Source organism: Myotis daubentonii, chromosome 4 (assembly GCF_963259705.1).
Source record: "Myotis daubentonii chromosome 4, mMyoDau2.1, whole genome shotgun sequence".
Lineage (NCBI taxonomy): Eukaryota > Metazoa > Chordata > Mammalia > Chiroptera > Vespertilionidae > Myotis > Myotis daubentonii.
The window spans coordinates 36,914,613-36,928,061 of NC_081843.1; the positions used below are offsets into that span (position 1 = coordinate 36,914,613).

The window sequence follows — 13,449 nt, forward strand, 5'->3', positions numbered from 1 at the left end:
AATATGAAACTTTATAAATAAATAACAATTTAATTTTTAAAAGAATGGATACCTACCCGCCGATTTGTGAAGACAGAATGACATTCTTTTACTAGGACTGTTTTGATCACTTCTAGATCAGTGATTGCCAACACAGGCTGCCGACCATCATAGAACCTATGTCAGGAAAAACAGCTGATTAAATTGAACAAGCCAGTTTCTGCAGCTGGAGCCACAACTGGAAGTCTAGACTTCCATTCTAATGCTACATCATTCACATTCCTAGAGATCATTGTTAGAAATAACATTAGAACATTTAAATCCAAGTGGTGTGTACATGGGAATTTCTTATATCATTCTTTAAAATTTTTGTATATTTAAAATATTTCATTATCAAAAAGGAAATGAGTAAATAGATGAAGGCAGATAAATTACCTGGCAACAGAAAAAAATATGTAGAGCCCACCTACTCAGTTACTTAAAAATATACTTTGGAAGTTATATAAAAACTAGGGGCCCAGTGCACGAATTCATGCACCTTTAAAGGAAGTGTGGGCTGCAAGGCTGTGGTGGGCACAGGGGCAGGTCTCAGCCCATCTGCCATGCCCCTGCCCAGCCCCTCCTACTGTGGCCCCAGTCCCATCTGCTGGCAGCCCTGCTCCCATGCACTGACAGCGCCGACCCTGTTACACCCACTGATGGTGTGGAGCAATTAGGGCCAGCACCAGCAGCATGTGCAAGTGGGGCTGTGCCGTCAGCAGGTTCAAGTGGCGGCTGCTTCCTCGATCACCCCTCAGGAGCAGGGAGAGGTAAAGAAGCCCTCAGGGGTAATCAGGGCCCACAGCTGCTGCTCACACCTGCTGACAGCACCGAGCAATTGGGACTGGGGCCAGTCACTGGCAGCAGGTGCGAGCAGCGGCTCCAGCGCTGGCTGTGGGTGCGAGCAGGGCCATCGCCGGCAGCAGGTGCCCCTCAGGAGCAGGGTGAGGTGGAGAAGCCCTCAGGGGAGATCGGGGCTGGAAGCCACTGCTCACACCTGCTGATGGCACCGAACAATCGAGGCTGGCTCTGGCACCAGCAGCAGGTGCGAGTGCCTGGTAGGACCATGGTGCATGGGAGCAAAGAATTTTCAGTAACCACCAGAGGCTTGCCCCAATGACAGCAACCAGCGCCCCACCTTGGTCTGGCGCCCCTGCTCACCTGCTCCACCATCCACCACAGCCGATGCCCACCATGTTCTGCGTGTGCCCCCTGGAGGTCAGCCCACATCATAGCAACCAGTTGTTCGCTTGTTCACTTGTTCAGCCGTTCGGTCTATTTGCATATTAGGGTTAGAGGCCCGGTGCACAAATTCATGCATGGGTGGGGTTCCCCAGTCTAGCCAGCAATTGGGGCCAAGTGGGGCCGTCTCACCCAATCCCAATCAGGGCCGATCGGGGCCGGCTGGTCACAGGGAGGGACCACGGGAGGTTGGCTGTGGGAGCACACTGACCGCTAGGGGGTAGTTCCTACATTAAGCGTTGCCCCCTGGTGGTCAGTGTGCGTCATAACGACCAGTCAACCAGTCATTCGGTAGACCGGACATAACGGTCTCTTAGGCTTTTATAATGTAGAGATAGATATAAAAATGCATATGACATACTATTAGATGAAAAGTGTAGACATAGCCCTAGATGGTTTGGCTCAGTGAATAGAGCATCAGCCCATGGACTGAGCAGTCCTGAGTTCATTTCTGCTCAGTGGCACATACCTAAGTTGCAGGCTCAATCCCCGGCCCTAGTCAGGGTGCATACAGAAGGCAACCAATTGATGTGTCTCTCTCACATTGATGTTTCCCCCTTTCTGTCTCTCTCCCTTCCTTCCAATCTCTAAAAATCAATGGAAAAATTCCTCAGAAAAAGAAAAGTGTAAACATACTGATAACAAATATGTAAAAATGTGTTCCCAAATAATAATGACTTGGAATGCGCAAAAAGATATAGTAGGAATATGAATGATTTCTTTGCCCTATATTCTAAAATTTGTTTACAATTCCTTAAAGGAAATATTTTAACTATTAAAGAGAAGTCCTTGGTAGAATCAAATTTAGAAATATTTAAAACAAAGGACAAAAAATAAATAAATAAATAAATAAATAAATAAATAAATAAATAAATAAAAGGACAAAGAGAATAAAAAATACAAAAGAGCGTGTACAATTTAGTTAAAAGTATTTTCTTTACATTAATTATATTTATTCTATCTGTGGGTCCTAAGTGGGCCTCGGGCCCCATGTAGGAGAGAGACATCAGCCAGCAGCAGGACAAGCCACTTTTAACACACACACCACACAAGCTGACTCTGTGATATTTCCCAATCTGGCCATCTCCTGGCTGGTTTACTATAAGTCGAATTACATGAGGTTTGCTATAAGTTTAGTAACACTGTCCTCTAGCATTTTATTTTTTACTATAAATCATTTTCATTAACTAGAATATAATGGGAGGTTTTCCACAAGTCTTATCTATTCTTTCTTTGACTCCTCAGAGGACTTTCAAACCGATTTGTGATCCCATATAAAAATGGATGAGGACCCCTGCACTTAACGCTGCCCATTTCCAAAATATCTTCTGAAGCTCAGAAGGTGCAAGTGGGTGTCAAGTACATTTAGTGTTGAAGCAGTGATATAAGTAATTGCGGTGGCACTTAGATTGGTCAGATTGATTGACTATATTTCTTGGATGATTCCCTTCTCCCCATCGTGTTTTTCAAAAACACCTGGGTGGAGAGACACAAGATTTTGGGTAACCCTCTACATTTATGACCTCACACCAGCCTTAGAGTTTGTTACAATACCAGGCAACATTCATATTCTTGGGCCCCAGCCCTGACACTACAGATTTGGTGTTGGTGGGCCCTAAGTGTGTATGTTTAACACACTCTCCAAGGTGGTTCTTATACACACCCAAGCATGAGAACCACTTTCTTTCTTTAGAGGACTACATGCAGACCTCACAAGTGGTCAATGTTGGAAGGGCAGTTGGAGCTGGGCCAGTGGTAACCCAGTGCTGTGTGTTCCCTCTACTCCATCACGTAGCCTTTCTGGACCCTGCCAGCTCAGTAGAACCTTATGGTTTCTGAGGATTTGAAAGGGGATGAAACAGTACTGAGAAGCAAAGCCTTCTCCCCTTTGCTTCTAGGACACAAACATCACGTTACACCTCTCCTGCGGCTCTCACCACACCTCCAGCAGCTCCGAGTGGGAACAGCCGCTACAACTGACTGAAACCACTTTGCAAAATCCTTAAGTCCATCATCCCACCAGGAAGCAGTATGGTTTGGAACTGTTCTATATCTTCAAAGTCAGTAGAATAGGGTAGATAAAGCAATACTTGTATAAACTAAACTTCTATTGAGAAGTCTTGGTTTAAACATTTTTTAAAACCCAAACTCTAAACTTGTGGAGGAAGTAAAAACAAAGCCAAGCAAATATGGTTTCCCATTCTGTTTACCTAAACCCATAGCTTTTTTAAAAGAATATAACAAATCCAAATTTGAAATTAAAGAGTTGCGCTTTTAATTAATAGTCAATTATGGTCCAGCTGGTGTGGCTCAGTGGTTGAGCATCAACCCATACACCAAGAGCTGGTTGGTTCGATTCCCGGTCAGGGCACATGCCCAGTTGTGGCTTGATCCCAGTAAGAGGTGTGCAGAAGGCAGCCAATCAATGAGTCTCTCTCATCAACTGACTGAAACCACTTTGCAAAATCCTTAATTCCATCAGCCCACCAGGAAGCAGTATGGTTTGGAAATATTCTATCTCTTCAAAGTCAGTAGAATAGTGTAGATAAAGCAATACTTGTATATTCTATCTCTCTATTCCTTTCCTTTCTTTTCTCTCTCTAAAATCAATAAGAACAAAAATTTTTAAAATAACAAAACTATGGTTTATAATGTTTTTAAAGTCAATTATGTAGGGTTATGATCGAAATATATTAGAAGGGTCTGAAGTTATGCATTTCATGCAATTAAAGGAGACCGAATGGAGGAAAAATAGAGATGAGGGGAATAATGAGACACTGGACAGAAAGTGATGCCAGGAGTCCCTAGGCCATCAAAGTCAGGAGAGTATGATAACCTGCAACTCCCCATCTTGATTCCGAATGCAGCCTGGATACCTGGTGACATCTGGGGTCCTAGAGGATAAGCCTCCAAAAGCTTTCCAATAGGCTTTGAGCTAAGATTGTCCTCCACACCAGGGAGGCCCTCATCATAACAGCAAGTCTATCCAATGGGAGTTTCCCAAATACTCACCCCCACATGTTTCCATACTTTTTAAAGCAGTCCATGTCAAAATCACATATACCCTGCAAGGAGAAACAAAATTGTATTATTAACCTAAATGAACTGAGCTCTACCTCTAAAATCTCATAACCCCAGAATTATTACCTCCATAGACTCCAGAAGTGAAGCTGAGGGAGAGGAAGAGTGCCCTGCACACTCTCTGACCTCCTGGTCAAGCATCCTTTTCATTTATCTCAGGAGCCCTCTCTAGAATCCTAGCAGAACTAAGAAGTTTAAGACACCAGGGACCTCTTTTAGTCTAGCAGGTTTAAACACATCTAAGGCATATTTGCTGAGTGAGAAGTGAGTGACTGAAAGAATGACAAAGTGACTTACTCCCCAATTTTCCAGCTCAACAGGAAAAGATGGGGAGATGTCACCACTCCAGAAGGACAGAGCAAATTAAAATACCTCCTCTGTGCTTTCACTTCTATAATTAAAAAACACATCTTGTGGCTAAGTTTCAGTTGTGATATTTTATGTTTTAACTATCCAAAGGAAGTTCCAGAAATGTGGGTCTTGGGGTGCATCTTCAAGGAGTTGATCTGGGAAAGGTGGAAAGGAAATTGCCTTTTCAGAGGCAAAAAGTATGGGATTTTTTTTTAACTCAATGAGGCCCTGAAGAACTCAGCTTGGAAAATTAGAATCTGAGAATCTGGTCTACAGGAAACAAAATCTGATGCAGAACACAGTTTGCATGTAAGGCTCTGCCTGCTGGCTTTATGGACATGAGCTCATAACCTTCCATGTAGGGGTCAAGCCCTGGGCAAAGCATCAGGGCTAGATCAACCACAAACACTTTGCCAAAATTCACAATCCTTGTGTCACTGAGGTCATTCTATTCAGATAAAGTAAATACTCAATAATTTTGTCCAAACATCTCCTTTCTAGTAATTTTGAGTGAGCAAATATCTGAAGTCCATAGATAAACACCATCTTACCTCAGTTATATCCACTCCCTCTCAGACTCAGCCATAGGGTGCCTCCTTCGAGGGCACGGAAGTAAAGCAGACAGCTCTTGTTCCATCTCTCAAATCCCCAAAGACGTCATGGGGAGCAAAGGGTGAGTTAGAACCATGGGAATAACTGCCGGGATTTATCAGTTCTCTAGAGAATTCAAGTATTTATGTGCAAATTACTGATGTGCCTAATCGGGTGCCTAATGCTCTGAGGTTTCCAAGCTATCCAAGAGGAGTCAAGAAAAGGCTACCTAGAGCGTATCCTGTGAGCAGGAAAGTCTTTCTCTAGCACATCCGACTTCATGGGGCACTCCCAAGCGTCCCTCATGCTTCTCTCCTAATCCTAAGTGTGAGTCTGTCTTCCTGGGAACCTGCACCTCGCAGAAAGAAAATGCTCCTCGCGATGCTCACAAACAGGGACAAGGCTGGAGCTGGATCAGCTGAGAGCTCTGCTGCCCCACTGACCCAACCCCTGAGGCTCCTGACAGCGGCCACTGAGCCTGGGGTAAACCTGGCCTGCGCAGGGCGGGGCCTATGGTGCCTTTTCTGGAGAGTGTGAAACCTCAGAACTTCCTCCTCAGCAAGGCCCTTTTACTAGGGAACTCAGCTGTGATTTGGAACCATAAGAAGCAAAAGAGGAAGCACAAACAGCACTCACCTTACGATAGCCCAGAACAGTTCCCATAAAAGGTAGGGGTGTCGGCCCAGGGATTCCCAGCTTCTTAAAAAGTCCATGTGTAGAGGTCCCATATCTATAAAGTGAAAGAGAAAGCCCGGTTACAGAATTATGGATCAGGTCCTGGGGCTGGACAGTCAAGGTAGGGAATGAATATGTAGGTGATAAGTAGTTAACAACTCCCACAGCAATAATTACATTCACTCATCACCTCTTTTCCCACTTCCGCTGTGAGATTCAGAGAAAGTGATGGTGATTAGATAAAATCAGTTGAACTTTCCATGGACCCAACCCCAGAATGAATACTTGACAAATGTTTCCAAAGGAGAGTGCTCCTAAGAGGCTGAGGCTGGAATGTTTTCCAGGAGATTCACTCATGGCTATTTAGTAAGTTTGTTTGTTCATAATGTTGGAGATTCTAATTCTAGGTAGAAAAAGGGAAAATAATTTCTGTTCCAATGATGATATTTTGCTTAACTTCATCCACTCAGAAACTGAGAGTTACTGCAAGCCTTACTGAGACATTGTTCTTACAGTCTGCTCAGTCACATTTATGCTTTTTCTTCCCCCTATGCCCTGACCCTGTTTTAAGCTCTGATTCTTCTTAAATATATCATCATAAAGCGGCCTTAGAATAGCCACAGTGCAGGCTATTTCTATAGAATTAAAATTGTGTTCAGGGCTTTCACTGGCATCACAGAAATGTGAGTGCCTTTCAGCTACACCCAAGTCTCTGTTGTCAGACAATTTGATTGGCTGGAGCTCTAGAGAAGGGTGACTGACCCCTATGTTTCCTGAATGAAACTGTATAAAGGAACCTATGAGTAAAGGCTCAATTTCCCAACCATTCTCCCCCTCACTGCATTTGTTTCTTCACCCTGTGATGCTCACCTGCTAAGCACAGTGCCAGGCTCGTTCATTTTATCAAGATGGCCAGTCAGAAAGCAGTTACTTTACTGCTTCTGTGTCAACTACCTCAAAATTGAGGCCGGTGCTAACTATGGTAGGCCTGCCTGCATTTGATCGTTCAGGTGTCATGTGTGGAGTTTCACAACTGAGGGTTCTGAATCCTTGCAAGCCTTCCCACCCCAGTATTACTAAGAGATGGAAGAGTGGAGGATGAAGAGAGGCTGAGGAAAGAGGCCGCTGGCAACCATTTTAAGGATGAAGTTGCTAGGCCTACAAGTCTCACCTCATAGAGGCAAATTAGAAAAGTATGGCTGGAAAGTAGGCTCTGTATAATGGTTCAACATGCCCTATAAGCACTTTCAGCTAAAAGGCGGCCTTCCAAACTTCAGTACCTTCCTGTTGACAGTGAAAGATGTGCTATACAACACAAAATAAGTACCCATGAAATGTTCCAGAAAGTCAAATTAAAACCTTGTTGCCTCTTCTTTGGAGGTTAACCTTTAAGAAAGTATAGGTTTCCAACATTGTGTACAATTTTAATAATCTATAACATTGGATGAAAAAAAAACCAGAAAACATTGCAGAAATGGACCTGTGCTGAAGGACAGCAGAGGTACTTCAGTCAAACCCAAATAGGTATTTGGATACCTTCCTCCAGAAAGTTGGTGCAATTATGTGCACTCACTTCAAAACCTGGGGTACCCTTGGTTAGTCCCACCCGAGTCCCTTCCTTTGCCATGACAGTCATGGCAGATCAATTAAACCCATTTCTGCTTCTGAACTCTCAGCATGTTACGTGAACTCTCAAGTGAGGCCAAGCAATTGAAAGAGCGTGTTAGCAACACTGATCACACTGATGATCTGGTCTAGAGTCTAAACTCACATGGTCCCATAACAAGGCATTGGGTGGGCTGGGTGAATTCCTTGATTTCTTTCCAACTTCCCTCTTTTTGGTAGAGAAATGCTGCTTTGGGTGCAAAGAAAGGGGTAACAATAAAACCAATCATTTTTATTGCATTTACATCGTGTTGCCATAAGAGGGCACCGTCTATTCTATAGCTACTGACTCATGGCTGTACCAGTGTCTTCTAAGGCTAGTGTTGTTTATCCAGTGGTGCCAGTATCTAGTGACTGACCCATTGCCACACAGACCACACAGTGTGACTTCGATGGTGCCCTATCCCCAGATTTCAAGCAGATGAGATGCCTACACTGTTGCCCTCTTTTTTTTTTTTCTTTTTCTTTTTTTTTAATTTATTTCACTGATTTTCTACAGAGAGGAAGGGAGAGGGACAGAGAGCCAGAAACATCGATGAGAGAGAAACACCGATCAGCTGCCTCCTGCACACTCCCCAATGGGGATGTGCCCGCAACCAAGGCACATGCCCTTGACTGGAATCGAACCTGGGACCCTTGAGTCCGCAGGCCGATGCTCTATCTGCTGAGCCAAACCGGTCAGGGCTGTTGCCCTCTTAATGACCTATTGCAGGCCCAGGACCTGGAGTATCTGGGGAAAATATTCTCCCACTCCATCCAGAATGCTTCTCTTATCATCACTGGCTCACAATCTCGCTTATTCACCTGAACTTTGAGATTAAAATAACTGGTTAGGCAAGTATATTTAAATATATATATATAATCTATGTTATAGAAGTATATATTTGTACAATGGACTCATATTCCTGACATTATTCTAGTAGGGTGAAGTTATTTACACACTTTTGTGGACATAAATCCTGAGCCAACAGCCTCTTTTATCCTACAGAAAGAACATGCTGGAAATAGTTTTATCTCAGTAAAAAACAAATCTAATATTAAATAGAATTAAATTAAACATTATAAATTAATTTTAAAATGTTATCAGAGAGAAAATATGTTGCCAAAATAAACTGTATTTATAATATTTCTTTCATAGAATTGAAACAAAGTATATATTCTCTATGTTCATGTCATCATGATTTCCTACTCTTAATGAAAGTGAAATTGAGATAGAGGTCAAATGGGACATAGAGGGGTCAGTTCTTCCCTACCCACATGTCCAAAATGACTTCTCCCTCAACCTGTTTCATGATGCCAGGAATCTCATGCTTAAAAGGAATTCCTCTGCTAGATGGTTTGATTCATCCTCCTGCACTGTAAGTTAATGGGAAAAAATTTTAAACCCAAATTTGCTTTTGGGCTCGTGCCTTTGCAGGCAGTTAGCAGATTTCATATTGGGAGAAATAAATCTCTATAATGATGCCAACCCCCCCCAAAGACTAGAAGAAAAAGGTGAAAGAAAAGAATACGGTTTCAAGATTTCTGCTAAATTCCTTCTGCTGTAAAGTTTTCTCATTTAGGGGTAATAGTTCTGCCAGTTACAAGGTGTGGGAATTGAGTATTAGGAGGGGAATTTTAGGGGAGAGACAGAATAGAGGAAAGAGCTAGTCTGAAGAGAAGCGGGGAAGTCTCCAGCCCCCATGAAGTCTGGGGTGTACCCTTGTACATGGTGTAAATTATACCAGGCAGTGGGAGGGAGGAAGCAGGTACAAACCTAGTGACACAAGGGCCATTCCTTGTACACATCTCTAGCAGCAGACACAGAACTGGAAAGGTGAAGATAATGAGACAAAACCCCAGACCACTCCCTCCTGCCTCCAGGATCCCTGGAGCTGGGAAAGGGACAAGGACAGAAGCCGGTAGTTTTTAATCTGCCTCAGCTGAATTCTGGTTAATACTGTCTAGGTCCGTGGTCGGCAAACTGTGGCTCTCGAGCCACATGCGGCTCTTTGGCCCCTTGAGTGTGGCTCTTCCTAAGCCTTAGGAATACCCTAATTAAGTTAATAACAATGTACCTACCTATATAGTTTAACTTTAAAAAATTTGGCTCTCAAAAGAAATTTCAATCGTTGTACTGTTGGTATTTGGCTCTGTTGACTAATGAGTTTGCCGACCACTGGTCTAGGTCTACCCAAACTGTCAATTAGAAAATCACCCCCAGGAGCAAGTAATGTCCCCAAACACTCTGGTCTACAGAAATTGAGAGTTGGAGGCAAATGGGACATTAATTACCCTTTCAACAGATCAGGGTAAGAGCAGTAATAATCCCTTTGGTGTTGGTAGCCCCCACCATTTAAGCAACTTCCCCCGTTGGATCTTTAAACCAGATAAGGCAGAGAGGGGCCCGATGAGCTCCCCAAGGCCAAGATTACAGAGGCCATGAGCCTGGACAGTAACTCACAGATAGAGGAGCACCAGGCTGGCAGCCAGGAGAACCCAGGTTTCTGTGGAAAAGCTTGGGATCAGGTCCATGGCCACTTTTGTTCGAGGTTCTCTCCTCTTGAATTTTCCTGTCAGCAAGCCTTGTTACACTCTGCCAGCCAGCCCGTGCCTGTGTGCGTGTGAAGCTTCCTGCCCCGCCCCGCCCCGCCCAGCTGTGATTCAGCCCGACTGGAAGGTTTACAGCTGAGAAAGTGGGCGAGGCTAGAGCAGCCAGCACTTAAAGGGCCCTCTGCGGATGCCCGCTCCACCTTGAAAGTTGGCAAAGCATCATGGACACTCCCGCTTTGACCACCCTTGAGTTCATATTCTGTGGGAAATCAATGAACTACTCACTCCGTTTTATCAGTAAGCCTAAATGTTACAGAAAACTCAAGTAAAGTCACTGGTCTTAAATCTTTAAACTGCCCTGGACTCCATGGCTGCCTGAACTAAAAAATACTTGAAATCCTTCAAACAATCTAGGTCAGCGGTTCCCAACCTGTGGGTCGCGACCCCTTTGGCGGTCAAACGACCCTTTCACAGGGGTCGCCTAAGACTATCCTGCATATCAGATATTTACATGACGATTCATAACAGTAGCAACATTACAGTTATGAAGTAGCAACGAAAATAATTTTATGGTTGGGTCATAACATGAGGAACTGTATTTAAAGGGCCAGAAGGTTGAGAACCACTGTGCTAGGTCTACAGATCTTTACCCATGCAGTTTTCTTCCCCGGTGCCCCCTTGACGACTCCTATTCATCCTTCAAAACCTAGCTCAGACAAATTCTGCTCTGTTAAAGTCTTCATAGCCAACGTCCCTGAACAGATACAATCACTTCTTCCTCTTGGTAACTTCTAGTCTCTGCAGACAATTCTATTATTGTCCTCTATCCTCTGGCACCATTGTTGGTCTCCACACCAAGTTCCCTTATCAAATTGAGGTCTTATGAAGGACACAGTCTGGTATTAATCACCATTATATCACTAGTCCTTAGCAAAACACTTTACGCATAGTGTGTATTGAGAAATGTTGGCAGAGTTGAGTTGGTAGAAGTGGTATTGCTAGGTCTTCTGCATGTTCTTTCCCTGTGGCCCTTTGGTGACCACTCCATCTTCCTGGATTGTTAATACAACAAGAGGGCCTGGCTGTGCCTCCACCATTATTATTGCACATACAGGCTGATTCATCAGAATTTTGTTGACGAGGAGCTCCCAAAGGAAAGGCAGGACATGGATGAGATGGTGATGGCTACACCAAGCTTATCAATTCATCCTGCTTCCTGTCCACCCCCTCCCCCGAGAGGGTCCTGCAGTAGACAGGGAGTTAGACAAATTCATGACCAAAGAATGGCTCCCTCTCTCTGAAAGACCACAAGTCCAAGACCAATGGGTGTGAAGAGGAGAACAACAGCCAGATGACCACCACTGACATGACAAATGTCATACCTTAGCCAACACTGACATGACAAAATGTCACACTATGGGCAACACACATAGCAGGCAAGACTTCAAAGAGATGAATGAGCTTTTTTTCTGGGACAAAGAGGGTTAGAGCAGATGGCTTCCTGCTTTGAGCAGTGGGGGATTTTTTTTGTGAGCGCTGAGGAGCTGATAGGAGACAGCTTGTAATACTAATCCGTGTCACCTGATGGGAGAGATGCAAGTACTGTGCATCTGTAAATTCCACTTGCTCCTTATCATCACTCAGACCCATGTTATGTGTCTGCTTGGCCTGAGAAACCAAGAAGTATATCAACAACAAAACCTTAAATGTTCCCAAAAATCAAAGAAGCAGGAGACATTTAAGCTGTGTTTGTGCACTTCCTTCTCTTTTTATCCTTTCTCACTTTCAGGCCTTCTGCAGAAAGTGATACTCGTCTCTCACCAATTCTTTAGGTCCCTCTAGCCCAGTGGTTCTCAACCTTCCTAATGCTGTGACCCTTTAATATAGTTCCTCATGTTGTGGTGACCCCCAACCATAAAATTATTTTCGTTGTTACTTCATAACTGTAATATTGCTACTGTTATGAATCGTAATATAAATATCTGATATGCAGGATGTATTTAGGTGACCACTGTGAAAGGGTCGTTTAACCTCCAAAGGGGTCGTGACCCACAGGTTGGGAACCGCTGCCTAGCCAGAAATTCTCCAAGGTTGCATAAAACTGGACTGAGTAAGTGGATGTCTCATTGGTAAAATGCGGAAAGTCCCAACTATCTCACCCACTTCTTTTTATTTATTTGGAAGCTTGTCATGCAGCCTGAAATTTCTACCATCACAGTTTGTCATCTTAGAGTTAAATTTTGCTCCAGGAGGCACCTGTTAAATTCCATAGCTCCCACTGGAAAGTGTACTGTATGAATACATTTATCCATCTGTGTATTGATTCAAGGCCAAGTGTGTGAATGTTATGTGTAATTATATCATCGGGCTGTGGGCTACAAGCCATATAGTCCCCATCCTTGAGAGCATCCTCCCAGTGGAGGGAGAAAGACAAATAACTGTGTGCAGAATGTGGCATGCCCCTGGAATCTCTGAGATAATAGAGCCCTACAGGCAGGTAGGAAGAAGGGGCTGTAAGCTGGAATATTTATAAAGGACAAACATGAAAGGTTGGAAGATGATCCTGAGGAAAAGTAGAATTAATATATTACCTCAATGTACAGTTTAAGAAGTTCTTTCATGTCTCTCTTAATTGACCCTCATGACAACCCTGTAAGATAAGTGATGTTGTATTATTTTAATTCCCACTTTACAGATGTGGAAACAAAAGCTCAGGATGGAGGAGAGTCTTTCCCAAGAAATTAAACTATGAATCCAGGGCATGGAGCCAGGTCTTGTGATTCCAAATTGTACAGTGGCATGCTGGCTCCAATTCCAGGGGCCTCCTGGAATAACTTAGCAGGTTCCAAGGGATGACCTTTCCTTCCACACCGCCCAGCACACTTCCACTGTAGTTGCAAACATAGTACAGAGCTGGTTGTGACCCAAAAGTGACATGCACATCCTTGTATCCATTACTAAGTCGTGTTTTCACTGAACTGGTCTCAGCAGAAAAAAGATGTTGCAAACAATTCTAACATATCACAATCAGAATTTTTTAGGTTTCCAGGAAAGCAGAAAGTAAAAGGTGATAAAACCAATGAATGAAAGGTAGGCAAATTTCAGAAGACCACGTGGAAGGGAATTAATAAAAAAGGAAGTGTTAAAAGAAGCAAAAGATAAGCATCTCAGAATATGTTGCAAAAGGGGATAAAGTCTTTCTGGTCTAACCTAATTGTTGATATAACCTCCTAAGGTGTTTTGTTTGACACTAGGCTGGCCTCATCCAGGAAATCCTCTACTAGGCCACCAGAA

General features: G+C 43.6%; 1 protein-coding gene across 2 annotated transcripts in view; it reads right to left on the minus strand.

Annotated features, from left to right (window-relative positions):
* LOC132232293 (cytochrome P450 3A12-like) overlaps nucleotides 1-10,227 on the minus strand; it is a 43,237-nt gene extending 33,010 nt beyond the window's left edge. The window contains exons 1-4 of one of the 2 annotated variants that reach the window (XM_059691750.1): nucleotides 10,067-10,227; nucleotides 5,920-6,013; nucleotides 4,273-4,325; nucleotides 57-156 (exon numbers count right to left, since the gene is read on the minus strand). In XM_059691750.1, the coding sequence (XP_059547733.1) occupies nucleotides 57-156; nucleotides 4,273-4,325; nucleotides 5,920-6,013; nucleotides 10,067-10,137 (318 nt within the window). In that variant the 5' untranslated portion in view covers nucleotides 10,138-10,227. The remainder of the gene's footprint in view (nucleotides 1-56; nucleotides 157-4,272; nucleotides 4,326-5,919; nucleotides 6,014-10,066) is intronic. The other variant, XM_059691749.1, reaches the window with a different exon arrangement.
* Between the last annotated feature and the right edge of the window lie 3,222 nt (nucleotides 10,228-13,449).